The sequence below is a fragment of the Phyllostomus hastatus genome, unplaced genomic scaffold, assembly GCF_019186645.2.
Source record: "Phyllostomus hastatus isolate PE091 unplaced genomic scaffold, TTU_PhHast_1.1 phas_scaffold_755, whole genome shotgun sequence".
NCBI classification, from domain to species: Eukaryota; Metazoa; Chordata; class Mammalia; order Chiroptera; family Phyllostomidae; genus Phyllostomus; species Phyllostomus hastatus.
The window spans coordinates 3,315,116-3,341,473 of NW_025334039.1; the positions used below are offsets into that span (position 1 = coordinate 3,315,116).

At 51.7% G+C, this 26,358-nt stretch overlaps 1 protein-coding gene across 2 annotated transcripts in view; it reads right to left on the reverse strand.

Annotated features, from left to right (window-relative positions):
- Positions 1–26,358, reverse strand: part of RFX4 (regulatory factor X4) — a 133,783-nt gene that overhangs the window by 40,427 nt on the left and 66,998 nt on the right. For both annotated transcript variants that reach the window (XM_045826555.1, XM_045826553.1), the window contains exons 5-10: positions 25,177–25,238; positions 20,911–21,124; positions 19,800–19,877; positions 16,000–16,163; positions 5,074–5,174; positions 2,999–3,057 (exon numbers count right to left, since the gene is read on the reverse strand). In XM_045826555.1, the coding sequence (XP_045682511.1) occupies positions 2,999–3,057; positions 5,074–5,174; positions 16,000–16,163; positions 19,800–19,877; positions 20,911–21,124; positions 25,177–25,238 (678 nt within the window). The remainder of the gene's footprint in view (positions 1–2,998; positions 3,058–5,073; positions 5,175–15,999; positions 16,164–19,799; positions 19,878–20,910; positions 21,125–25,176; positions 25,239–26,358) is intronic.

The following is a 26,358-nucleotide window of genomic DNA, read 5'->3' on the forward strand; positions in this document are numbered from 1 at the left end:
CCCTGGGCCTGTGATAGTCTGAACCCCGGGGATTTTACACTGTGCATTTTCACACGTAAACGCATCCTGAAGCAGTTTGCAGTCTGCCTTTCTGTTCCTGCCTTTTTTTCCCATGTGGCTGTAATGACAAAAACAACTATCCATGTAACTGAGATGGAGTGAAAGAGGAACTCCACCCGAGACTCGGTAGTTCATCGGCGTGCGTGTGCGCATGTGTCCGCACTGCAGCTGCCTCAGCAAACCCTCAGTGTAGGACTTACACTTGCCAGTGGAAACAACACTTGGGACAACAATACTTGGAACCACCAACTTGGGAAAATATTGATAAAAGCAAAGAAAAATATTTCCAGAACCATTTCCTTCACTTGCCCATTTTCAAAGAAGTCTTTAATGGAATGGGAAAAAAGAAGATTTCAAATACATAGGGACACGGTATGTCTCCCACTGCCTGCCAGCTTCCAGGACAAGGTCAACACTGATGATGCCTCTCTCACCCAGGGTGTCTGAACACAGGGCCCTCTAGCTGAAGTCCCAGAGGCCTAGGCCACATGAACTGGGTCAGCCGAATGATAATGAAAACAAGTGTAAGGGCTGGGATCCTGGGTTCCAATAGACCCAGCTCGAGTCCTGGCCTTGCTGCTGACCAGCCAAGTAGCCAGGGTCAGGCAAGCGGAGTAACCTCCGTTTCCTCACCTGTGAGATGGACATGGGAGGTGACCTGCCTCTTACAGAGGGACGCTGCTGAGGATGTCTTACGATTACGTTTAGAGAGCTCAATGAAAGAGGCCACCGCCATTCAGGGCGTCTCTTTGCGGTGAGCACAGCGCACCGCAGGGCCTTTGCACAGGGCGTTCCTGTGGCTGGAACGCTGGTCTCTCCTGGCCTGGCCCAGCCACCCTCCCTTCACTTGTGCTCCAGCTTCAGCGTCGCTCCCACTGAGAGGCCTCCCCGTCGCTGGGTCCCACTGGGGCCTCCAGGCCCCGTTGTTCTCTCCCTGCCTCGTGCTGCCTTCCCAACACCTAACCACGTTCAATGATTTTTTATTTACTTCGTTTTTTTCTGCCGAGGGCAAACACCACTAAGCACACACAGTGTCCAGCACACAGAAGGCGCTCAAAAGATTCTGTGGGAGGAACGGCTGAGAGGCGAATGCCAAGTTGCTTGCTCAGTGCATCCAAAAGGGCCTGGATATTTAGCGCTTGGGTTTAAGTGTTTGGGGGGAGTTTTTGGCTGTGTGCTGGCCAGTCTGACCTGCCTCGTGTGTGTTTAGGAAAGCTCGCTGGCATGCTAAGACGTACCGTGAGACGTCCTTAGCGCTAACCCCAGCCCCCTGGCTGCTCCAGGAATGCGTCTGACAGCTGTCCATGGAACGGACAGGCAGCACTTGCTGACTGAATTACACACTGTCTGCGTGGAGCATGGAGAGGAACCGCGTGTATGTCCACACACGGGCATGAGTGTGGGTGCTTTCACCTCCCTGCTCCTTCAAGAGTCAGAGGCTTTCCTAAACTTCCTGGGCCCCGAGGTACACACCAAAACCACGCCCGTTCCCTGACGTGACCCCAGGCACGCAGCCTCGGAAACACGGCAGGGCTTCTTTCATTGGCCGACACTCATCCGGCAGGCTGCGCCACGTCCCCAGCAATGCCCCAGTGTGGGCTCTCCACCTGCCTGCAGGAACGTGGAAGGGTTTCCCTCTGGTCCCCAGAGCACTCGCTGTGCTTTCGAGCCAGTGGCAGAGTTTCTGGTTCCTGGCCTGGAGCCTGCCTCAGGCCACTCTAACTGGAAACCCCTCCCTCCCACCTTGACCTTCAATAGCTGGCACCAGCCCACAACCGGGACTGTAAGGGAGAGGCTGCAAACGCAAACACCGCAAACCCTGAGAGCAGGCGGGCAGGGGACACGCCTGAGTGAGGTGGGGGAGAGGAGGACGGTGCCCCCTGGAGAGGAGCTCAGCCGGTCCAGCTGATCACTGCCCCAGGGAAGCAGCAGCTCTGGGGTTGCCAGCTCTTCAGCAGTTTTTGTTTTTTAACAGAAAATCTAGGTGTTCGGCTGTCATCTACACGTTTCAATGGTTAGTGACTAAGTAAAGGGAAACAATTTGAACACGAGCAAATCAAACAAAACCTCGCACATCTGAGGGCCAGATTTGACCTGCAACCACCAGGCTGCCCCCTCTCCCTTAGATCACTGGTGGTGTAATGAATGGCAACGGGCAGACTCGGGGTCGCTTCCCGAAGGTGTGGAAAGTCAGTGGAAGCACAAGGCTTCAGGCCACCAAGCTGTAAGTCCGGGGTTACAGTAGAATCCTCCACTTTTTACTGATTCACACTTTTGTTATTTTTGAACTTTTCAAATGGTAAGCATGTGTTCCTTTTGTGCTAAAAGGAACAGAAACCTAGAAGAAGAACTAAAATTGGCTAAATATTTAACATGCTTTGTGGCTTTCAGCTCTTCTGGGCAACACGAAACAACCGACCACCCATCCCCTCCACCCGTTTGAATCGCCGATCCCAGCGGCTCACGGAGGGGCACCCTGCGCCCGGCCACGCCGGGAGACATTCCCGGCTGCCCTGATCCAGGTGGTATTCGGGGTGGGCGGCACTCCTGGCATCTTCTGGGCAGAAGCCTGGGGTGCTACGAAACACCTACAAAGCACAGAATGACTCCTCACAACCAAGAAACGCCCAGCACAAAATGTCAACAGTGGCCAAGAAACCCCAGGTTATGTGAGGAAAACACAGACTTGAGAACCTAGAACAGCGTAAGAGGCACCCAGCATCTGCAAGTGTTCTGTATGCCCGTGGAAACTGGTGATTGGCTAACGTCTTGGTTCCTTCTCTGTGGAAGCGAAAGAGAACCCTCGGAGGGTACTGTTACCCCACCACACCCGGTGCCCCACGGGGAGCTGGTTCGGGAATCTGCCCTCATTTGTCACATCTCAGCAGTACTCAGGACACACACACAGGACACACACACACACACAGAGGACACGTACCTGGCAAAGGTGATTTAGTGACGTTTGCCGTCTCAGAATTTGGGAAAACCTTCTTGACACTGGAAGGAGAAAAGAGTTTGTTTGAAATATTTGCAGGCATCACGGTCCTGCTTTGGATTTGCCGGCGCAGACTCCTTCCTGACCTGAATCTGTCTCCTCGTCCGACCGCACTCCGGTGCCCGCCGGCACAACCCGCCAGCTCTCCATTCTTTGTTCCCACCCCCCCCCCCCAACTATTTCCTAAAATCGCGGTATGTGGGGCACACATTTCAAAGTCACATGAGCAGGTGTGAGAAACGGCGGCATCAATCAACCGTGAGTAAATGCAATTATTTACTTGTCTTTCATTTAGCTAATTGCAAGCTCAATCACTTCTCCCCATAAATAATTGCAGGAATCAAGTGGAGGCTTTGAAGAAGGCCCTTTGAAAGGTAGTCTGTCCAACAGGAAAGCAGATTGAGTGCGGGGGTGGAGGGTGCTGCTAGGGGCTGCTCCCAGGACAGAGCCCTGGGCTGCACCTTGAACGTGGCTTTGCAGTCATCACCTGCCAGTTTTCGGAAATGAATCTCATGACCCATTGGCCCGTTCTGGTGGCTCTGTCTCCTACACTGACGCCGCAGGCAGATGACCCGCAGTCAGGCCATCTCGCTCCTGCGGGTTTTGAGGCAGACGGGCCACGTGCCTGCCCACAGTCATCACTGCAACAGAGCCCTCTGGAGCGGTGTGTGTTTTCACCCCTTGCCCCTTTCTGAGGTGCACCCCGGGGCTGCCCGGGAAGAGTGGGTGTCTCCAGGCACCCACGGGCAGAAGGTCCGGGAGAGCTCCTCACTGCCAGCCCTCGCCAGGTTTGTTTTGTCCGCAGGATGAACACGGGCGCGGGCATTCCTCTCATTAATCTCCGAACCGGTCACGAAGCAATCAGAAACGTCCCCAGGAGCATTGTCACTGGCGCCCTGGGCCGGCTGGGTTTGAAAAGCAGGGCGTGGGGCAGAGGAGTGGGGCGGGCGGGGGTGGGGAAGGGACAGATGAACTTCTAATTTTCCAGGCCGATCAATCGTTAATCCTCCTCCTTAATTACTTTTCCTTTAACTTTGTGATGTGGAATTTAGCGCCGGCGAAAAGAAAAGGCCCGAGAGCCGTGAAATAAAGCGGGCTTTCTCCACAGGTGACGGGCACCGCGGGCGGCCGCGCAGCAGCTGAAAGGGCCCCCTCGGCCCCGGGGAGAGGGTAATTTGATCCCCTTCACTTTTCCGGGGGGCACCGGCTTCAGGCGGAACGGCAAGCTGTATTCAAACGGGGCTTCAAGGAACATATCTCTTCAAACTGTGTGGTTTGCGTAAAATCATTTCATCTTCGAAGAGCATGTGCCTCTGCCACAAGCACAGCTGCACGGAGGCAGGGGAACAGGACCCGTGTCCCCCGGCCGCACCAGCGCTGCTGCGGAATGAGCGGTGACGCTCGGCAGAGGAAAGATTCGTGGTCCCAATCCCCTTGCGAGAAATACTAATTTGGCTTTCTCATTAGGCAGGGGATGAAATATGTGAACCCCTGAAGCTGTTTTCTGCCTCCTGCTACCACCAGTTGGTGGGCGGGGGCTCAGGGGAAAGCCCAGGGTCGGCGGGGTCAGGCAGACTGGAGGTGCACCCCGGGCCCCTAGCCGGGGGCTGAGTGGCTCTGGGGAAGTTGCTCTGCCTCCCGAGGCCCCACCCGGGGACTAGGAACCCTGCTTCCTGCACCGCAGAGGTGGCAGGAGGACTGAACAAGGAGTGCGGAGGCGATGAGCAGAAACTGGAGCAAAAACAGACAGACCCGGGGGGCAATCCTGCCTCTGCTCCTTACTCCCCGAGCTTGTTCCTTTTCCTGTAAAAGCAGGTGTGCCACCGGAATGGATGTTTTGTAAAGATTAAATAAGTTCACGATCGTGCTCAGAATACTACTTGGTGCTTCATAGTAACAAACAGGAAGTGGAAGCTATTATTAAATAGTATTTTATTAACAACCTATGTAGGAGGTTTGGCAAGAAAATGTTTCCCACCCTCTCCCGCCTCCGCTCCGTCCCCAAACTCAGTACTTACGTTCAAACTTGATGTTCCGCAGATTTTCTGGGAGGTCGTGGAGAGCCACTTTGAGCCACTCGTCCAGCTGCTTGGCGAACTTGCGGATCACCTGAGTTAAGCTAGGAAGAGAAGGGGCACGTGGTAAGTGGCTAAGCGCCTCCTGTGTTGCCCGGGCCTTCCGCTAGGCTGCAACCAACAGCAGCGACTTCAGAGACAAGGCTGGCAGCCCAGGCCCGCAGAGAGCTGGTGGGTCTGAGAAGCGCGTGGGCAGAGTGTGCTCAGGTGCCAGTGCCGGTGGACAGGGCGGCCTGGCAGGCGTGGTGTGGCAGAAGCCCACTGCAAGACTTGGCGGCATCCGGATCTCTTCCCGCCCACCAAACACCGTCGTCCGTGTTTTCTGAAGAGCCTCCTGTGAGAGCGCCGACGACGTGCCATTGGCCTCGCCTCCTCACACCGCCCAGTCCTGTCTGGCCCAGCCCCCAGCCGGACAGGATCTCCGACAGCACACCACAGGCCTGACCCCCAGCCTGCGCCCAGGCTCACCCAACTGCTTGCGGCCTGGCCGGGACTGGGAAGCAACAGCCTCTTTGTAAACTTGCAAACAACCCTGACACGGACCCTGAAATCCTATCAGATCTGGAAAGTCAAGGACGGTGTTGGAGCGGGAGGTAGGAGGGGGCTAAAGGGGTGAAAGGTCGGCTGGGGGACAGTAGGTGACAACACAAGATGGAAACTTGGGGTGGAGAAGACACTGAGCACCGTTTTCAGGGTCCCACCCGCAAAACCACCTGCTCACAGCCCGAGGCCCAGTGTCCTCCATGGAGCCTCTCCTTAGTTCCTCTCCCCACACAACAGCCAACACCCTCCTTGCCTTTCCCCGGCCCCGCCTACGCCGCCCTGTCTCCGGCTCCCACCGACTCTCCCGTGGCACCGTGATCACCGGCCTCCACCCCACGGGGCAACCCTAGCATGTTTCTCTGCTCACTCCTTCCTTCCCTTTCTACACCAAATTCCAACCTTCTCCCAAGACTCTCACACCTCCAATGCACCCCTCCCACTCCCTCCGACTCCCCCCTCTGCACTAGCAGGTGGCATCACCTATTTCTCCATAGAATCAAGGACCAACCCCCACCCCATCCTCTCCTGCCTTCCAGGAATCTTTCCATTTGTGAGTACCAGGATCCAAACGAGCTCTACTCATTGTATAACACACATAATATTGCCTTCTTCTATTTCTTAGGTCTCTTTAAGAATCTATTTCACACCACTGGTTTATTGGCACCCCTGTGTGATTCGTTCCCTGGAATGTCCCACATACTGAAGTCTTCCTCGCGGTGCATTTAACCTGTTCATCTAGCCTATGTGCTTCCTCTTAGGCCTAAGACTTGGTTAAACTCAGCCACGGTTTCATTTTTTCATAGGTGGCTGCCCATCTCATTGCATTGCGAAGCTTACAATATCTGGTTGTCTCTCTTGCAGGGCCACTGGTTGGCGACTCACACAGTCGGCCTTCCTATCATTACAGGTGTGACAGGTTTCGTCTTCAGTGCCCGCCCAGCCACATCCGCTTCTCTCTTGCCTCCCGCTTCACGCTGTCCCCGTCCTTCACCTGGGCCACCGCCACAGCTTCCCCGGAGTCTCCCCTGCCCAGCTCACCTCCTCACCTCCACCCCATCTTCCCCATTGTCCATGATGGATTTTTCCAAAACACTTGCACTTCTGATCCATTTCACTTCTGGCTAAAACTCCTCAGTGTCTTCTCATTATTTTACCATAAAAACCAACATCCTCACCATGACCCCCAAAGCTCACACTGCAGCCCCACTGTGTGTTTCCACCCGTCGCCCACATTTCCGCCCCAGCAGCCTCCGCCCAGGTCTGTGCGACCTCCGGGCCTGTGCCCCTGGCAACCTTTCATCCGAGAGCGCCCCAGCCCTTTTTCGCTCTCGGCCCCTCCTCACCCCTCTGATCTCAGACCAGATGCTATTTCCACAGGAAAACCTTCTCTGAAGCCCCCGGCACGAAGTCAGAGCCCCCAGAGATTCCCGTGGAAGGGCCCTGTGGTTGTGATGGTTGGTAATTATACGCTAACTGGTGTGATTAGCTGATCCGTGTCCATCTTTCCCACTAGGCTGCATGCGCCACTGTGTCCTTGGCACCTAGCATAGGGCCGGACACCTAGCAGGCATGTGAAAAATGTTCGTTAAGTGAAACGAATGAATGAATGCCCCAAGGTGGACAGAGCTCAGATACGTCCCCCCCACAAAACCCTTCCCAAATGTCCCCCTTTATCTCTGATTCCAGCTCCACCCAACCCCTACCCTTACCCCCATCCCCACCTTCACCGGCTCACTCCGTCCCCACGGACACCAACCCCTGTCCGTTTTTCCAGGCCCTGTGCACTTGCTGCCGCTGCTGCCAGGAAAGCTGCTGGCCCAGACAGCACCTGGCTGCCTTCCGTCCCAACTTCATAGGGCCGTCCCAGTGTCAACTACAGTATTTTTCCTTTTAGAGATTCTACTTATTTTTAGAGAGAGGGTAGTGGAGGAAAAAAGAGAGGGAGAGCAACACTGATGTGAGAGAGAAACATCTATCGGTTGCCTCTCCGACGCACCCAGACCAAGGCCCGAACCTGCAACCCAGGCACACGTCTGGCCGGAAATCGAACTGGCGACCTGTCGGCTCTGCGGGACAATACCCAACCCACAGGCCAGGGCAGTGCTGACTACAGCATTGGAAATGGCCAGTCTCCCCACTCTCTCAGCTCCCCCCACTATCGCAACACTCTGGATCCTGCCCGGTGGTTTTGAAAGACGACTTCGGTGTCTGTGATGAAAATCAACTGCAGGAGGGCGAGGATAGAACAGGGAGATCTACTCAGAAGTTACTGCATTAGTCCAGGCAAGAGAAGGGCCCGGATGAAGGTGTTCATAGTGGAAACAATGCAACGCGGTCAGATTAAAACATTCTGCAGGCAGGGCCACCAGGATTTCCTCCGGCCCCGGTGCGCGGATGTGCGTGGATGAGGAAAGAATGACGCCAAGTGTGTCCTCCTGAAAGAAAAGGGCTCAGGCAGCCCCTGTGCCTAGCAGAGTGTTGGATACACAGAAGGTGTTGAATAAATGCTGAATGCTGAGGGAACCCAAAGTACTGCACATCTAATAAAGCAAAAGAGGTAACAGTAGCACATTGGATCCAACTCTGAGACAATATCTTCAGAACATTTAGCTGCTCTCAACGGGAAGGTCAGAATTTGGAGGAGAGTTTGGAGTGCCCCTCCTATGGCTGCTGGACCGTCCGGGACGGTGGGCTTGCCGTTCTCCATCCCTGACACGTATTCAGGAGGATCACTCACGGCTGGAATGGGGGAGCTGGCTTTCTGTCCGGGAGCAGGAAGTAAGCAGCAGGATCGCTGATGGGGCCTTTTGCTCGGTGCAACTGTTCGACTTTATTAAAGCTGAAGGAAAGTAAGGAGGGATTCAGCCTGGAAAGGATTCTGTTTTAGGACCCAGACATGGGACTGCCGGACTTTCAGGAGAAATCTAAATGTTCAGCTGCTCTGCTTGGGTGTGGAAGGAGCTGGCCTCCCTGATCACCTGGTCTGAGGTGCTGCCTAGCCCCCCCACCTGCCTGCAGCAGCAGCACCCCGCTTCCCGACATCCTCTCCTCCCACAGTGTACACCCTGCGGCCCGACTCTTCCTTGCTGACTTACCCTTGTCTCCCCGCCCCGCCTCCCTCCCCAGGCTGGCACTCCCCAGGCCGCCCTGCACTCCTGCCCTGAAACACCTTCTCCTCCCTTGTGTGCAGACGGTGCCCACGTTTGTGGCTCCAGCGTCTGCCCTTCTCCTGCCTCTTAATTCCAAGTTATAAAAACAATTCAGTGTAGAACACCTGAAACATGCAGAGAAGCATAACCCTAAAATCGGACCTTCACCAGCCTATTTTGGTATGCCTCTGTTCCACCAAGGATGTGGAAAATGGTAAAGAGCATCACTCCCACCGTAAAAAGAAAAAGCCAGATGACCTTGAAAGTCATGACTCTCTGTTCACCCATCAGAGAGCTGAGGTCACACTGCCTGCCTGGAGTCTGTGGAAAGACAGGCACCTTCACAAAGAGGGGACCCAGGAACTGGCTTGGCTGTGCCTGCTGGAGGGAGGACAGCAGGACGTCCCGCGCCCAGTGAAAAACACTCGGCTCCAGTTGCTCAAGGCCAAGTGTGAGATAGCATGAGAGCGTCTGGAACTCTGGGAGCCACAGATGCAAAGGAAGTTTGCGTCTGCTCACCAGATCTCCACGGACCTGGCCAGACGCTCTCGAGGAAGACTGGGGGCAGGACGGGGGAGCGGAGAAAGCCCATCTCTGAGGTGTATGCCTGGAGGAGGGGCGCAGCTGCTGCTGCGGAAAAAGCATGAGGCCCGCCCGGGACACCTCTTCCTTAAGGCACAGAGGCCACAAGGGGCTGGAGGAAGAAGGGCAGAAAATGCTGGTGGCCTGGGCACACAGGGAGAAACTCACAGCAGGTGGGGGAGGGTAAAACAAAAAAGCTTTCTGACCTTGGTAGACACCATCCTGGGCTCAGACTGTTAAAGAGATTCATCTCTGGGGTGGGGCATGGTCACTGAAAATGCCCAGCTCTGATTGCCAAAAACCACGGGGCTTACCTGAGACCGAGTCAGGATAACAGCAAACCCGCCCTCTCTCACCCCATCCCCAAACAGGCTGACCAGTGCCGCAGAGGTCCACAGGGGAGACCCAATGCTGAGGATGTGGCAGGAACATTGAGAAAACCCCTCAATAAACAAATTGCCAACCTAAACTCAAGGTACCCCCAAAGAATTCGAATTTGCTGGTACACTGATGGTAACCATAGCAACAGCAAGCCCCAAACCCAATGAACTCTTGAATAATCTGACTCAATTTCTGCCATTGACAGCCTAGGAGAAGAAAAGGCATGCTCATTTCCAGGCATTAACACTACAATATTTACCTCAGTTTGCACTGTTCCATATCCTGTTTGGCTATCAACACAAAATTGTAAGACACACAAAACATGAAGAAAAAGAACCCACTCTCAAGAGATAAAGTAATCAACTGAACCAAACTATCAAAGAGGGAATTTAAAATAACTATGATTATGCCTAAAGGAACTAAAAAAAGGAGAACAAACAAAGCCCACAGTTAGTAGAAGGCAATAGTAAAGATCAGAGTAGACATAAACAAAGACTAAAACTACAAGGAAACTAAGAGCTGGCTCTTTGAAAAGATAAAATGTATAAACCTTTAGCTGAATTCAACAAGAAAAAAAGAAGGGAGGACTCAAATCAATGAAATCAGAAATGAAAAAGAAGTTATAACTGACACCATGGAAATACAAGGAAGCGTTATAGAATATTACAAACAATTGTACACCAACAATTGGACAACCTAGTAGAAATGGACAAATTCCTAGAACTATAATCTTCTAAGACTGAATCAAGAAGAAAACTTTAACAGAACTAGTAACAACATTGAATCAGCAATCACAAAAACTGCCAGCAAACAAAAGCCCAGGAACAGACAGCTTCACAGGAAACATTTAAAGAAGAATCAATACCTATTCTCTAGTCATTGCCAAAAATTGAAAGTGAAGGAATGTTTCCAAACTCATTCTACAAGGCCAACATTAGTCTGATAGGTAAACCAGACAAAGACACTACTGAGAAGGAAAACTAGGGGCCACTATTCCTGATGAACATGATGCAAATATTCTCAACAAAACATGTGCCCGCCGAGTCCAACAGCACATTAGAGAATCCTACACCACGATCAAGTGAGATCCACTCCAGGGATGCAAGGACAATGGGGTTCGATGCCCATAACTCAATCAGTGAGTTAGGGGCATCAGCAAAACAACGGATAAAAATCCCACGGTCCTTTCAATAAATGGAGAAGAAACATTCAACAGAATTCAACATCCATTTATGATTTAAAACACACACACACACACACAAAACTCTCAGCAAAGTGGGTAGAGAGGGAGCACACCACAACATAACAAAGGTCGTTTATGACAAACCCACGGCTTTAACATCGGGCTCCATGGGGAGCAGCTGAAAGCGTTTCCTCTAAGATCAGAAAGAAGACAAGAGTGCCCACTCTCACCACTTTTATTCGACTTCTAAGTGAGAAGATGTCTCCGAACTAAATAACCACAAAGTTGGTCCAGACACACACAGTATGTCAGAGCCTGTGCCCGGAAGACCGAGAGTGCTGCTTCTTTTCAAGTGTAAGAAAAATGACCATGTGTCAGACAACAAAGCAAACCTAAGTCAAGTCTCAAAAGAATAGTTCAGAAGCAGTCTCTAATCACAAAGCAATAAAAGATAAAATAACATAACCAGAAGACACTAGCTCCCAACGATTGAAGATTTTAAAGTGGTTTTGTGTTTTTTTTCTCAAATCTTAGAACAGAGAGGAACTCCAAACCAAAGTTGCAAAATATTTAGAACATAACAATTATTAAAATATTACATATCAAAATCTGTGGGATACAGCTAAAAGAGTGCTCAAAGAAAAAGCTGAGAAATGCTGATGCCATTAAACGAGGGTAAAGCATGTAAATAAAGCAGGCATCTATTTTTTGGTTAATTTCGGGGGAGTGTGTGACTGACTGATGTGATTCAAACTCCTAGAACTGGGACAGGCCGAGAGGAAGCGCTCAGTAAGTATTTACGGAGTAAATGAGTAAGAGTAAACTTCAGAAAGGAAAAGGAATGAATTAGTAAAGTAAGATCAATTATTGATATATTAGGAAAAATAATAGCATCGGTAAGTATATCCCGACGGTTTTTTCCTTGAAAGAATAGTTAGGTAACTTAACTACAAAGAAATGGCAGAAAACACGGCTACACACACTAAAATGCAGTAAAGCAGGAGTAATCACAGACACAGCAGAAATCCAGTGAGTGTACAAACCCACTTTGCTCAACACTAAGCGAATTACATTTAAAGATCTGGAAGAAATGGATCATTTTCTAGGCAAATTACTTCACCCAAACTTAACCTCAGAGAAGACAGAAAATCTAAACTGACCAATTACTACAGGAAAACAAGGAGAACATTTTTGAAGGTTTATCCCCACAAAACACAAGGCCCAGATGCCTTCAAAGGCGAATTAATTCTACGGAATCTGCAAGAGCAAATGCTTTCAGTGCCATTTAAACTGCTTCAGACCCTGGGGGGAAAGGGCAGGAAGCTTTCACGTTCCTTTTATGAAGCGAGAAAACCCAACCCAAACCAACCCAAACCAAAACCAAACCAAGCAAAACAAAAACCCAAAAAACAATGATACCAACAACGGACAAAGATCAAACACAAAAAGAATATTGCAGACCAGTCTCACTGACGACTTTTAATGCTGAAAACCTACGTAAAACATCAGCACATAACGTCCTGCAACACATTACAGAAAGCAATGTACTGTGAGCCAGAGGACTGACTGCACTGTGGGGACGCGAGAACGATTCACGTCAGGAGATGGACCATCTGATCATTTCCACAGACGGTGAACAGCAAGCATCGTGTTGGATAATGTTCGACAACCATTCTTCATAAAATGTTTCATGAATAAAGAAAAGGCAGACATTCCTTACCATGATTAAATATTTCAGTCTTAACCCAAAGCCAGCCTCATGTTTCAGGCAGAAAAAACACTAGATGTACTCTCATTAAAGTCAAGAGCTTTACCATGTTCTTGAGGTATATGCCAATGTAATTATACAAGCAAAATGAACAGGAGGTATAAAAACTAGAAAGATGAAGGTAGAATTATCTATATTTTGGATAATATATAGTTATAAACCAGAAAAAATTAAGAGAACCTCAAGAAAGGAGTACAACAATAAGAATTAATTTTAACATCGTGAGGTCAAAAGATAATATACAAGTATCAAAAGCTTTCATATATATAAACAACCATCAGCCAAGAGCTATAAAGGAAAAGACTGCATTTATAATAACAACAAGAAATAAATATCTGCCCTGGCTGGCGTAGCTCAGTGGATTGAGCTCAGGCTGTGAACCAAAGCATCGCAGGTTCGACTCCCAGTCAGGGGACATGCCTGGGTTGCAGGCCACAGCCCCCAACAACCGCACATTGATGTTTCTCTCTCTCTTTCTCCCTCTCTTCCCTCTTTAAAAATAAATAAATAAAATCTTAAAAAAAGAATATACTTAAAAAAAGAAATAAATATCTAAGAGGAAATTTAACTTTAAAAATGTCTAAGATTTCTATTTTAAAAACTTACAGCACTCTTGAAGGCCACAAAATTGAAGCTCAGAACCAACAGCAAGGCAAACTGTGTTCTTTGTTGGGAATTCTTAATATATTGTAATAAAGATACAATTCTCCCAATTGTTCTATCAATGTAACGTAACCCCAATAAAGCTACATATATGTGTATCTATGTCACGTGTGTATTTAAATAGACAAACTGATGCCAATGTATTTCATATGGAAAAACAACTGCCAATAACAGGAACATTTTTAAGGAAAATTCTAAAAGTTTGTCCTATCAAATATTAAAATATGTTTAAAAGTACAAAACTTAAAAGACAGTGACACTGGAACATAAATTATATAGAAATGTATTGATATTGGTATAGAATAGGAGGTCTAGAAATAGCCCCAAACACATATAAAATGCACTCTACAAAGAGGAGCCACCCCAGACCTGTGAAAAAAGGACGGACTAATTCGAATCTGGAGTTGAGACAACAGGACAGCTGCTGGTGCGCGGCGTGGGAACAAAGCCACACTTTACATCTTACACCAGGTTGGATTCCAAACTGACCCAAAATCCAAAAGTGCAAAATTAAACCATGAAGTGAAATGGGATGATGAACCTCAGAGAAGTTACCTTCTAACCAGAGAGGGGAGCCCTGTCCAACTACAATACACAATCCAGAAGCCATAAAAACAAGGGCTGACAAATTCAACTACACAAATATCCTTTCTGTATAGCAGAGACAAAACCTAAAATATATTTGCAACTCCTACTCTAGGTAAATGGTTGATATCCCTAATAAAGAAAGAGCTCCTAAAAGTCAATGAGAAAAACATCAACTATCAAATGGAAAAATAGACACAGGATGAGAACAGAGAATTCATGGGTGAGAAACAGAAATCACTCTTGAAGATATGAAGATATGTTCAGCTCCACTCCTCAGAAGACAGGCACAAATTAAAGTTTACTGAGATACGTTGAAGTCACATGCCCTTTGCACCAGGAATTGAGCCCTATAGGAACATACCCTGCACATACACTCCATGTCCCAAAAATATACTCGTGTGTCCACCCAGACCTGTGAAGGTGACTTTTTGGAAAAAGGGCCTTTGTAGAAGTAATTAAATCGAGGATCTCATTGAGATGGGTGGGCCTTAACTCCGATGATAAGGGTCCTTATAGGAGACAGCGGGCCACCCAGGGCGGGAGTCGATGTGAAGGCGGAGGCAGGCCCTGGAGGGAGGCGTCTGCCAGCCCAGGCACTCCCAGGACTGGCAGCCACCACTGGAAGCGGGCAGAGGCATGGAACGGGCCCTCCCTCAGAGTCCCCAGAAGGAGCCAGCCCTGCCCACACCCGACCTTCGGGCTCCTGGCCTGCAGACCTGCGAGGGAATAGCTTTCTGTTATTTTAAGCCACCCAGTTGTGGCGCTTTGCTACTGCAGTCCTAGGAAACAGATGCACCCCCCCCGGCGTGGAGAACGGACTTGGAACACCACTTGGCGCAGCGCTGTTTGTGGCGGGACAAGACCAGAAACATCAATCGACCGAGAAACTCAAGGCAGTGAGTGGCACCGAGTGCAGGCATGAAGCACAAAACAGAGGTCCTTACAGACCGATACGCAGTGCTGTCTGCAAGAGTCCTGAGAGTAAACCAATGCCTCTCGAAACAGGAGTTTATCTACAAGGGACAAGACAGGCGAAGAGGACCCCATACGGGAGACTGCTTCCACCTGGGGTTAGCGGGCTCTGACCCACCTCCACGCCCAAAGGATGACCCGGAAGGCAGCAGAGCCCCGGGGGTGGGGTGGGGTGGGGTGGGGGGACACAGCCAGCCCGAGGTGGCCTCACAGAAAGAGAGGCAGTGGGTCCATATCTCCTGACTTCACTCTCTTCCCTCTCTCTGACCTCCCTTCTGACCACCCACGGTCCCCGACCCCCCACCCCCCATGGGCTGGTCCCAGATAGCAGCCTGGAGAAAGGGAGTCCTGTGAGGGGCTCCAGGTGGCCCACCCCCCAGGGCACAGGGCGGCATGGAGCACAGGGGAGAGTGCTCTGCACGGGCATGTCCAACTTCATCTCCAAGATATTTTTTTAAGATTTTATTTATTTATTTTTAGAGAGAGAAGGGAAGGAGAGAGAGAGAGAGAGAGACAGAGAGACAGAGAGAAACATCAATGTGTGGTTGCTGGGGGCTATGGCCTGCAACCCAGGCATGTACCCTGACTGGGAATTGAACCTGTGACACTTCGGTTTGCAGCCTGCACTCAATCCACTGAGCTATGCCAGCCAGGGCTCATCTCCAAGATTTTATTTTCTGAGCGAGGTACAGAAGAGTACACTTGGGGTCACACCATTTCAGTGAGAAAAACAATGTGTTCCATGTATGCACTGGTTACACACACACAGTGCACGGCTGGTGTGGACGGACCTGAGAGAAAACCACTGCATCTGACACTCTGGGGAGGGAACCCGAGGGGCTGAAGAAAAATGGTGAGGGGAAATTGTCACGGTGTGCCATGTTATACCTTTTGAGTCTCGAACCACTTTTTTAAACACTTCACTCTTAAAAGTTGAATGTCAACGGTCCCTGTAAGGGAGACCGCCAGACAGTGCGAGTTCAGAGTCACGGTAAATACCGGGGACCGGCCCCGAGGGGAGACGAGAAGGGCGCACCCACCTGTCGGGCAACGCCTGCAGCACGGTGGGCATCAGCACTCCCGAGATAGCTTTGTAGAGGATGGAGTCGCACACGCCGACGATGTTCACCACCGTGGAGGAGCCCAGCACGGGCAGCATGTGGGGCGGCATTCCTTGCCAAAAGTGCAGAAGGAAACTTTGAACCTGCACAGACCCGCAGAGAGAAGAACCATGAGGTCACACAGCGCCCCCTCGGCAGAGCCTGAGGACCCTCCCAGGGCCCACCCAGCCTGCAACGCTGGAGTCATCCACTTCCCCAGTAGCGGCCGGGGCCACCCCAGCCTGGTGTGGCTCAGGAGGCCCCGGGAGGGTCCTCCTGTCCCAAGTCTTGCCGCTGCCCACGCGTGTGGCCTGGCAGCCCGGGTTCGGGTCCGCCCCGGGAGGAGGTGAGCACATGAACCCATCAGCACCTGCATGCTTACCGTGGTCTGGGGAGAGTTTCAGGCAGGGAAGGCGGGATATTGTTTTTTTTTAAAGCTCAGATGACTGGAATTTACTATTGTTTGGGCCCATAGGTGCCCCAGGGGCCCCTGGGAGTTCCAGAAAGGAGGGAACAGTGTGAGAGCTGCTGTGAAGGGGAATGCGTCTGCGAGGGAAGAGAGCAGTACCACCAGCAAAAATCTCCAGATGCAAACCTGGGTGCCAAACACTGGAGAAAGTACGAGGGCCTCTTTCCATCCAAATCCCTCCGTTTCCCCAGAGAGCCCTGGCCGGCTGGCACCATGCTGGGATGCTGGATGGCGATATCTGGGCAGTGAGCTGCGGCCGCCCCATCCCAACCCCTGGCGGGGAGCAGAAATGCAGCAGGCGCTCGGACAATGTGAAGGTGTTATTAATATGATGACAGCAGGGACCCAAGCCAAACTGTTGATGAACAGATGGCAGAGCGGATGTCCAAAGCAGGGAACCGCCCCCCCCATGACCCCCAACACCTGTGTCTTTTAGTGTGTGAGCTGGAGGTCAGGGAAAGAGCAGAGGAGGGGGGACGGGGGTGGTTCCAGATCAGGGAAGTGAAGGGACGTGGTAGAAGGTAATGAACTTGTATATGTCATAACATTTTAAAGTATCTAGACTGCAGCCAGCACCAAGGAGTAGCTCATCTTGAAGTTAGGGGACAGCTGAGTTTTTGCGATCTCATGGGCTCAACTTGGTTTCTGGGCTAGGTGCTCTCCCCTCCTCCGCAAACAGGCACTCTCCCCACCTACTGCATTATCCCCACGCCTGGCTCCCCACAGCAATCCTGACCCAGTTCAGGAGGCAATTTAGTACCTGGCCCAGAACCCTGGAGGTGATGCTCTTATTGGCATCAGCTTTATTCACGGAATGCCTACTACCTGCCAGGTACTGTGCACAGGTTCTCCCACTTCACACTCACAGTAGGACTGCCGCTGAGAACCGTCACTCCCATTTTGCGGGGACATAAACCGATCTGTCCAAAGCCAGAGAGCAGGTCGGGGGACGGATGACAGACGGCTCGTGTCTGCCTGTCTCGCCACCGGGGCTGGTTTGTTCTTCACGAGGTAACTGGGCTTCCCCCCGCCTCCCGAGACCCATGTCCTTCCTTGAACTGCTGCCCGCTTTCCAGCTTTCGGCCCCTGCCCTGGTGGCCTGCTGTGTCCCTTCAGGCCCCGCTGAGCTGTAGGGTCTCGCTTTCCCCTCACCAGGCTACCCTACCCCAGCCTGGCAACCTGACCTCAGCCTCGGGGACAGACCTCTCCGACTTCTGTGGCCTGCCTGGGCTTCCCAGGGTCGGCACTGGATGGGACGCTTGGGGTGGGGTGGGGGGCGAGGAATGGGAAGAGAAGGTGTCCCCTGACTTGCTAGAGGGAAAACAGTAATTGCCGAAAACATGGTCAGGGTGGTGAGTGAAGTCAGGTTTGTAAACTGTGGAACTCCGGTCACCGTTCTACTCGTTCCATGACCATGGAGACACTGCAAACTTTTCATCCAGATTGAAAATGAAAACAAAAACAACCCAGATGAGTAAAGATTGCCTTCCAGAGTTCCTTACGTGTAAAATGGGAATAAAAGTAGGATTTAGTGCATAGGCTTTGGTAAAGACTCCTTAAAAGTATTTATTGTAGTGCTTGGTACATAGTAGATGCTTAATGAAGGTTAGCTATTTATTATCATCATCATCATTATTATTATTATTATTATTACATCGAGGAGGCACTAGCCCTGCTAGGCCCAAGGAGTCAGTGCACTGTCCGAGCACGTGGCACACCCTTGCCTAAGTTCTGAATGTCTCCCAGCCAGAATCCTAACTGCGGCTCTGCCCACCTGTCATTGGGACGCCTGGTGGCTGAGGGTTGGTCTGGCTGGGCCTGGAGACAGCCACATCTCCCGGACAAGGCGCTTGCCCTCCAGAGAGCCCTCTGCTGTCCCCTCACCCCAGCCCGTCCCTGGGTGCTGGCCTCCTGCTGGGTCCTGGGCCCCCCCGCCTGTCCTTCCAACTCCGAGGAGGGAGCTCTGCCCAGTAGATTCCTAAGAGCTGGCGGATTCTGAATTCATTTGCCATTCTAAGCTCTCCTCGCACACAGCCCTACTCTTTTTCAGATGAGCAGTCAATTTCTAGCAGAAATTCTGGAAAAGATCAGTGGCTGTGTGCGTTAAAACAAATCTGTGGAAACTCAGTCTCTCCCAGGCATCTGCTCACGAGGTGCCGGGAGCCCCAACAGCAGCGCTCAGCTCTGGGGCCGCCTTCGGGTGGTGGAGGCAGGAATGGGGGTAGCGGTTCCACCCAGTGTTGACCACCTTCCCACTCTGCATTCGGGGCCACTCAGTGTGCAAAGGTGCCGGCTCCTCGGAGTGAGAAGAGAGAGAAAAGAGGGAGGACAGAGCAAAGCGTAAGAGCTGATACTTAGACAAAGTTAGGTGTGAAACGGACAGGTTTCTATCTGCAGGCAGAGGCGCCAGGACCTCCTGACAGCCTGGACACGCAGCGGGAGGGAGGGAGAAGCATCGCCGTGTGTGGCCTGAGCGGTGGGGTGGGTTGCGGTGGTGAACTGAGACTCGGAACACAGATCTGGGGCAGAAAATCCATGCTCCGGTTTGCCCGCGTTGACTTACGCGTCAGCTGCATCTGGAGGTCAGGACTAAGTGCAGGAGGGTTGCCAGATTTACACAATGGAGACAACGTGCCTCCCTATCACCAGGGTGAGGTCAGGTACCTTACATAGAAGGCCTGGCATCGCACGGGCCTCGACCAAGTGGAAACTTCTTACCAGGCATAAGGAAGGAGTTCTGACCCTTTGCAAGCAGACACGGTGAAATAATCAGGGGCAAATGATTGAAAGTGATTATTTAAAGTAAAGTTTCCTGGATTACCCATTGCGGTCCCCTACTGGCAGGATTTGACGGACATGCGGACCAGACCCGGAGGCGGGAGGGTGAGCAGCTCCAGAGGCACCGGCCGCAGGTGAGCCTCGGGAGACATTGAACCCAAAATACAGGAAGGCTTTCCTTTAGTTTTTCTGCATCTGTAATCCTGACTGCAACGATACTCTGACAAAACCGTCTCCCTCAAAGGCCCACCAGGCAGGACGCAGCTCGCTGGTTAGACCAGGGAGAAGGCTGTGCCAACTGTGATTCCCACAGATCTCTAAAGCGGGGACAGAACGGCGCCTGGTTCCTAGGATCAGTGTGAGGGGCGAGGGGGCTACTAATGTGCACCAGGGGCTTCCGGGGGCCCCGGCACCTAGCAGGAGCTCGTGAAATAGGAGCTAGTTTCATTACAATATTTTAACAGTGTTCACAGCTCAGCACTTGTTGACCTACCTCATCAAAGTTGGCTCTTATTACAGTGTCCAGTATTCTCTGACAGTGTGTGCGGTACATCATAATAAAGGTAGAAACCTGTCGGAAGGGAGGTCAACAATAAAGGTATGCATTAACGCAGGTTACCACCGCCCTTAGAGCTTCAATTTTCAAGTCATTTGTTCCCTGATGAGGGGCCTGAGTCGGCCTCGCCCCTGCTCGTCCCCCTGACCCCGGTGAGAGCCGTTCCCATCAGGGACGCTCGCCGACCCTCAGCTCCCTCCTCCGGGCTCACACAGCACCCGAGAGGGGTTCTCTGTCGGCGCATTCGCCCTTGGTACAGAAAACAGGGGTTTCTCTCTCAGTCCCCATTCTCCACCCCCTGGCCCTGCGGGCTCTAGGAAAATAAAAGGGCTTATTACCCAGCATTTAGCACGGTGCCTGGCACGCAGCACTGTTTCGTAGGGCCTGTTGAATTAAAAGTTAATTCAACAGCTGACATGTTGAAAAGTTAAAACCTAGTGTGTGTTAATAAGGAGAGGTGCTTTTGCCAAAATCACAGAGAGGACGCTGGAAATCCTCTGGAATCTGCCTGGCAAAAGACTTTCCTCAAGAATTTTGAAGTTATGGTATAACGCACTATACCTACAAAATCTCTTTTGTCTACAAAACTTGACTCACCATATCCTCTGCGGCACATAGGAAAATAAACTTTATCCTTTAAACACCCAGTCTAGAGGAGAGGCGTCCCTCCTCTGTGGACTGACACAGTGCAGCCTCACAGACGGGTAGGTAGGTTGGTGGGTGGGCAGGTAGGTAGGTGGGTTAGACAAACTTTCTATTTTAGAATCATATTAAGATTTGCAGTCAAGTTTTGAAGATACTGCAGGGACTTCCCATACACCCCACGCCCGGTTACCTCTACTGTTACCATCTTATATGAATATGGTACATTTGTCATAACTAATGGGCTGATGCATTGTTATTAACTCAAGTCCACACTTGATTCAGATCGCTAGCTTTATAGTTTTTAACTCACCATTTTGCAATTAAAGTGTGTGTGTGTGTGTATGTGCTGTGTAACAAAGAGAGACCCCCCACCCACCCCCCGGGACCCTTCAGAGGTGGTCACCTTCTCCTCAGGCAGACTGGCCGGCAGGTTTAGGTCTTTGACATTCGGAAACTCGGGCAGCAGCGTTCCCAGCTTGGACCGGGGGGAATAGGCCACCGTCTGTTTGCTCACTTCTTTCTTGCCCGTCTCGCTCACCCAGGCGGCTCCTTTCTTGGAATACATCACGTCATAGTACTGGGAGCTCTCCTTCACTGCGATGCCGTAGTAGTGGTACCTGGGCCCCCGAGAGAAAGCCACGTGCACGGTTACCAGGAGGGGTGTCCTGAGCGGGGCGCGCCCAAGGCCAAGGGTGACGGGGCCCTTCCTCCAGGGGCTGGAGGAGCTGACTCTCCTGTGAGACCTGGCGGCTCTGAGATCTGGAACTGAGCCTACGTGCCATGTTGCCAGCCATCAATCACGCGGGTAAAAATAACCGAAACTGCCTCCTACAGAAAATACGAAGTCAAATACTTTGCAAAGCAGAAAAGGGGATGGAAAATTTTCCATTTGTACTTAGCCTCTTGTATCTAGCCTAGCGTGGCCCCAGGGAGACCGCGGTGGAGTTTCCCCTCCCTGAGGACCCGAGAAGAAGGGTGTTGTCTATGACTGCAAACCACCAGCGAACAGTAAACGATGGACTTAAGGAACTGTGCCTTTAAAAAGACAAATGCAGGGTTTCTGCTGACACTGAGTGTAAATCAAAGACCAGAACGTTTTACTGACTCGGAGGGGCCTCACTGATAGCGGCGTTTTCAATGGAGACTCGTGGACGGAGGCAGCATTTTGCTTGGATTTTAGACGTTAGCTGCAACCTATTGGGCACTCGCTCTGTGCTAAGCACTTGGCAACATGCTTGCTGTACGGGCGTTAATTTGTAAAATAATACTATGAGATGGGGATCGTTACAGTCTTTTTTTCAGATGAGAAAATGGAGGCAAGAGCGCTTAACACGTGCAAGCTTATACGGCTCTTTCAGGGAAGAACAGGCTCTGGAACACACGGGGCTGTTCCACTACAAAGCTGCTCGGCTGCGCTAATACCCCTGCAGGGCGGCATCGTAAGCTTTGATGTTTGTCAGAGCCATTCATGGAGCATAAAGAAATACAGATTCCTAGCCCCCCTCTCCAGACTGGCTGACTCAAAACGTGGGACTGGGGCCCAGGAATCAGTATTGAGACAGCCACCTCAGGGAATTCTGATGCACATCCGCTTGAGGCCGACTGGCCCGCTGGGTTAAGCACCTGCATCACAGTCCCAGCTCTGTGGTCCCCAGTCACCACAGGGACTGTCCTTATCTGCTATTGTCAACGGGATGCCCACCGCAGCGGCTCACAAGGCGCTAAGTACTTAACACACATTATTTCGTCTCCCCAAACCCCGTGAGGCTGTAACTAATGATCATCCCCGTTTTACAGACTAGGGAACTAAGGCCCAGAGAACTTAAATAACACACCCAAGATCACCCAGTGAGTTAGTGGTAGCGGCAGGATTTGAACCTCTAAAGTGCTCTTGACCACTAAGCCGGTGATTCTCAAACTATATTAATAGTACGAATCACCTACAGAACATATTGAAATACAGACTCCTGGGTCCCATCCCCAAAGAGTCTGATTTTGTAGGTCTAGAAGGGATTTTTACAGTCACACAGCAGTACCCATATAATTCATTAAGAAACTATAATTAACAGCTTCTGGACCTCGCTTCCAGAAACATGGCAACATAGTGAACTGTTCTTTCCTGCTCGTAGAAGTATGGCAGGTGATGGCCACAACACGATACCAACGAGAAAGCACTTTGAGTTAGGAGACAGCCTTCACAGGGAGGGGAGGGACAAGCACACAAAACCTTCCCTTTTTCCCGCCCCCGCGGTCCCCCCCATACCATTCTGAGATATTTCTGCTTAGTGGGCATCTCGCCTCTATCTGGACGCCTCCTGGGACGAAGTACCCGGGCGCTCCCAAGGCTTCCCAGTTCATTTTAGGTCGGTGTGGTTCTCAGAAAGTTCTCTCCGTGGGGAGAACGATCTGTCCTCCTCGCCTTCTACTTCCCAACTGTCATAACTGCCTTTCCGACCCAAAGCCAAAGCCGGGGCTGGGTGGGGGAGGGGCCGGGTTCCGAGCGCCCTGGAGGTGGGAAGGCCGTTATGACAAGCTTCCTTACCTTTGACAAAGTTCCCCTTCATCCTTTCTTAAGACCGAGACAGCAATAACAACTCTGATCAGACCATTTCTGGAATTTTCAGGGCGTGTGTGGCTAAAATCCTCCAGTGCAGGAAGCTATTGCTCTGATCACTTCTTAATGTCTCTGTTTCAGCTTTGGAGGGCAGGCCAGCACACTGGCCTCCCGCACCCCCACCCCCATCCCCATCTAGCTTGTCCAGGTAAATTTGCTTTTTGTTTTTTTTTTTTTCACTCTAAGGCTGAGAGGCAGGTTGGGGGCTAGGGCTCCTTATTACCTTTCCAATGGCTGAAGGTGATCAACCTTGGCGGATCCTCATGGAGAAAAAAACAATGAAATGGATGGCATGGATTTTTTTTAAGAAACATTCTCCGATTTGCCAACCTCGAGGTGCAAGACAAACAAACACCCCCAGGCTCTCCTGTGTAGACAGAGCAGCTCTCTCCAAGCTTATGTAGATGGGAAACCTTTCCGCTCTATCTTTCCTATTTCTACTCTTAAAAAGGGGCCCCAGTGTGACTCTCCATAGACCACAAGCAGGGGAAGAAGGATTCATTTCCATGCTTTCGGCATTCTTCCACCCATCCACTCGTCTATCTGTTCCACCAGCGCTGCCAGCTGCCCCTTAGGCACCAACCGCTGTGCAAGCAAGGAAGGAAGAATCTGGTTCTTGTACTCGATGCTCTTACCGAGCCTCAGACCTCATTTTAAAACAATCCTGCAATTTCTCGTTGCAAACAAGATTTGTTCTTCAGAGTAGCCACCTTGGAAGTTTATGAGAAATGGAATCCAAAAGGTCCCTGGCTAAAAAAAATTTTCTGCACAAATCTTTAATCGCGCCCCAGAGCTTTGGGCCCCACAGATAAATTACTCTTGGTATCTTTAGAACTTGACTGAAGAAGGTCTTTCCCAGTTTGATCACCCACTTCCTTTAACTTGGCTCCAAAGTTAAGCCCCGCTGGGTGGGGGGTGGGGGGTGGGGGTGGGGATGACCCAGGAATGGCAAGTGTGGGGGCAGTGAGAGGACAGCACTAGCACTGGACATGCTGCTTTTGACTCGCCCTTGCCCTTCCTGGGTCACAAGTCTTACAACTCCACGTGGTGGTGGTTTTTCTCAAGTTTCAGTAGTCCACCAGTGAGCGTGTGCTGCTCTGCTACTTAACAGGGCACCGTGTCTAGAAAGTCGCACACGAGGCACCCTCTGGTGGAGTCGCCTCGTGCACCGGCACGACAAAGGTCCGGACAGGTCCTGCCTCGAGGAATCTGTGTGAAACTCTGTGCCTACCAAACTCACGTGGCCACCAGACACCTTCCTCACGGACCACCTAGTGAAGTCCAACAGTTTCTGAACAGCCTCTGAGGCAGGTCTTGTGAGCGCAGACTTGGGTGGCGTCTAAGCAGTGGAGGCAGTGTCCCTTCCCACTGGCTCACACCTGGCTGGCAGGCGTCCATATGCCCCCCTCACTCCTCAGGTTGCCTCCTCACTCCTCAGGTCGCCTCCCCCACCCCCCTGAAAGCCTGTCTGGACCCACCCCCCTTCTGTTATTCTCCGTGCCAGCCCTCTCTGCCACAACCGGACAGCTTTTTCTGCCCGTCTCCCCCACCAGAACATACTCTCCATGAGGGCAGTGGCTTGTCTGGTCCTGTGTTCCCGGCACCTGGCCCCGTGTATCGGACACACAGGACGGGTGAGGCTGGTTGGCAGAGCTGAGGAATGGTAAACGGTGAGCTCTGGACCTTCCCGCCCCGCCACCCTCTCGGGGGTTCTTAGGACAGGCTGCTCGCTGGCTGGCTGGGTACTGGGAGCGCGGAGAGTTCACTCAGGGAAACAACAATCCGAGAAGCTACAAGGTGCTCCTTTAAATAATGCTCAGGACGATTTTACAAAAACGCCTAGAGGCAGGGCAGCTAAAAGTCAGGCTCCTTCAAGCATCTGGGCCAGCTGGCCCCGGGCAGCACCTCTCAGGGGTCCTGGGAGAGGGGGCCGGGCTGTCTGAAGCTCCTCTGTGCTCTGGCCAGACGCGGGCTTCCATCCAGGCCTGCGGACAGAGCTCAGGAAGCCAGGCCTGGGGCCAGGGCCCGTGCGGGGCGAAGGGCTTCGGTGCTTACTTGGACTGTCCTCGGGTCCCGAGTCTTCTGGTGGTTAACTGAGGAAACTGCTGCCTTATGATCTGCAAGTCAACACAAGAGTCAGTTACCCAGCGGGAAGGGCGGGAGCACAGCGGCCGAGTCTCACAAACAGCAATCTGGAGGAGGGGGGGACCCAGAACACATTACTTCCCTGATTAAAGCCCTTCAGTGGCGTCCATCACACCTGGAACTCAAACCCACCCCAGCCTCCGAACCTGATCCCCGCTCAGTCCTGGCCCCCAGCTCCTCCCCTTCTCACCCTTCCTGGCTGGGGCCCAGCCACACTGCCCTTTTTCCCTGTCCCTGAAACACAGCTGGGCGTGCTCCCCACTCAGGGCCTTTGCACAGCCGGTCCCCCTGCCTGCATTGCAAGCTCACCTGACCCTTAACCTTAGAGCCGGGCTCCTTCTCTTACAACACATGTGGGCCCCTGGCTGAGGTCCCGCTGCCCAGCCAGTGCACTGCCCCTCGCCATCACAGGCCCTGTTTTAAGGTCCTCTTCCCGCTTAGAACTCTCTGAAGAGAGCCTGTTCACTTACCCTCCGAGTGCTCATTTTTGTCACCTTCCCACCCCCACTAGACTGGAAGCTCCATGAGAGCAGGGTCCTGGCAGAAGTGAAGAGCTCAGTCCTTATTTGCCGAATGAAAGGATGACCCCCAACCCCAGCCCTGGAGAGGATGCTTTCCTCTTTTGCAGAGTGGAGGAAGGTAACTGCTGTTGCCTAGGACAACCACACAGACCCGCCAGAAACCTGGGAGGAGGGGCCGTCTGCCAAGGGGAAAACACAGGCCAGGGGCCTGGTCCTTGGCGTTTTCAGCGCTGGTGTCCGCGGGGAGGCGGGGCGGCGCAGGTTGGGCGCAAAGGCTCCGGAGCTGGGCCGCACGCAGGGATCAGATCCAAGCTTGGCCTGTTGTTAGCAGGACCCCTCTTGGGCAAGCTGTTTAACATTCAGATGACTCAGTTTCCTCACTTGTAAAATGGGAGTAACAATAACCCCTACCTTAGATCATTTTTTGTGAAAATCTAAAAAAAGTAAGGATAAGTAATTTGCAACAGTGCCTGGCATTTAGTAAGGCCTCAATCGTGGGTGAAAAAAATCTGCATTCCTCCCAAGAACGGTGAGAGAATCTCATCAGATGACAGCAGACAGCACTTCTGAA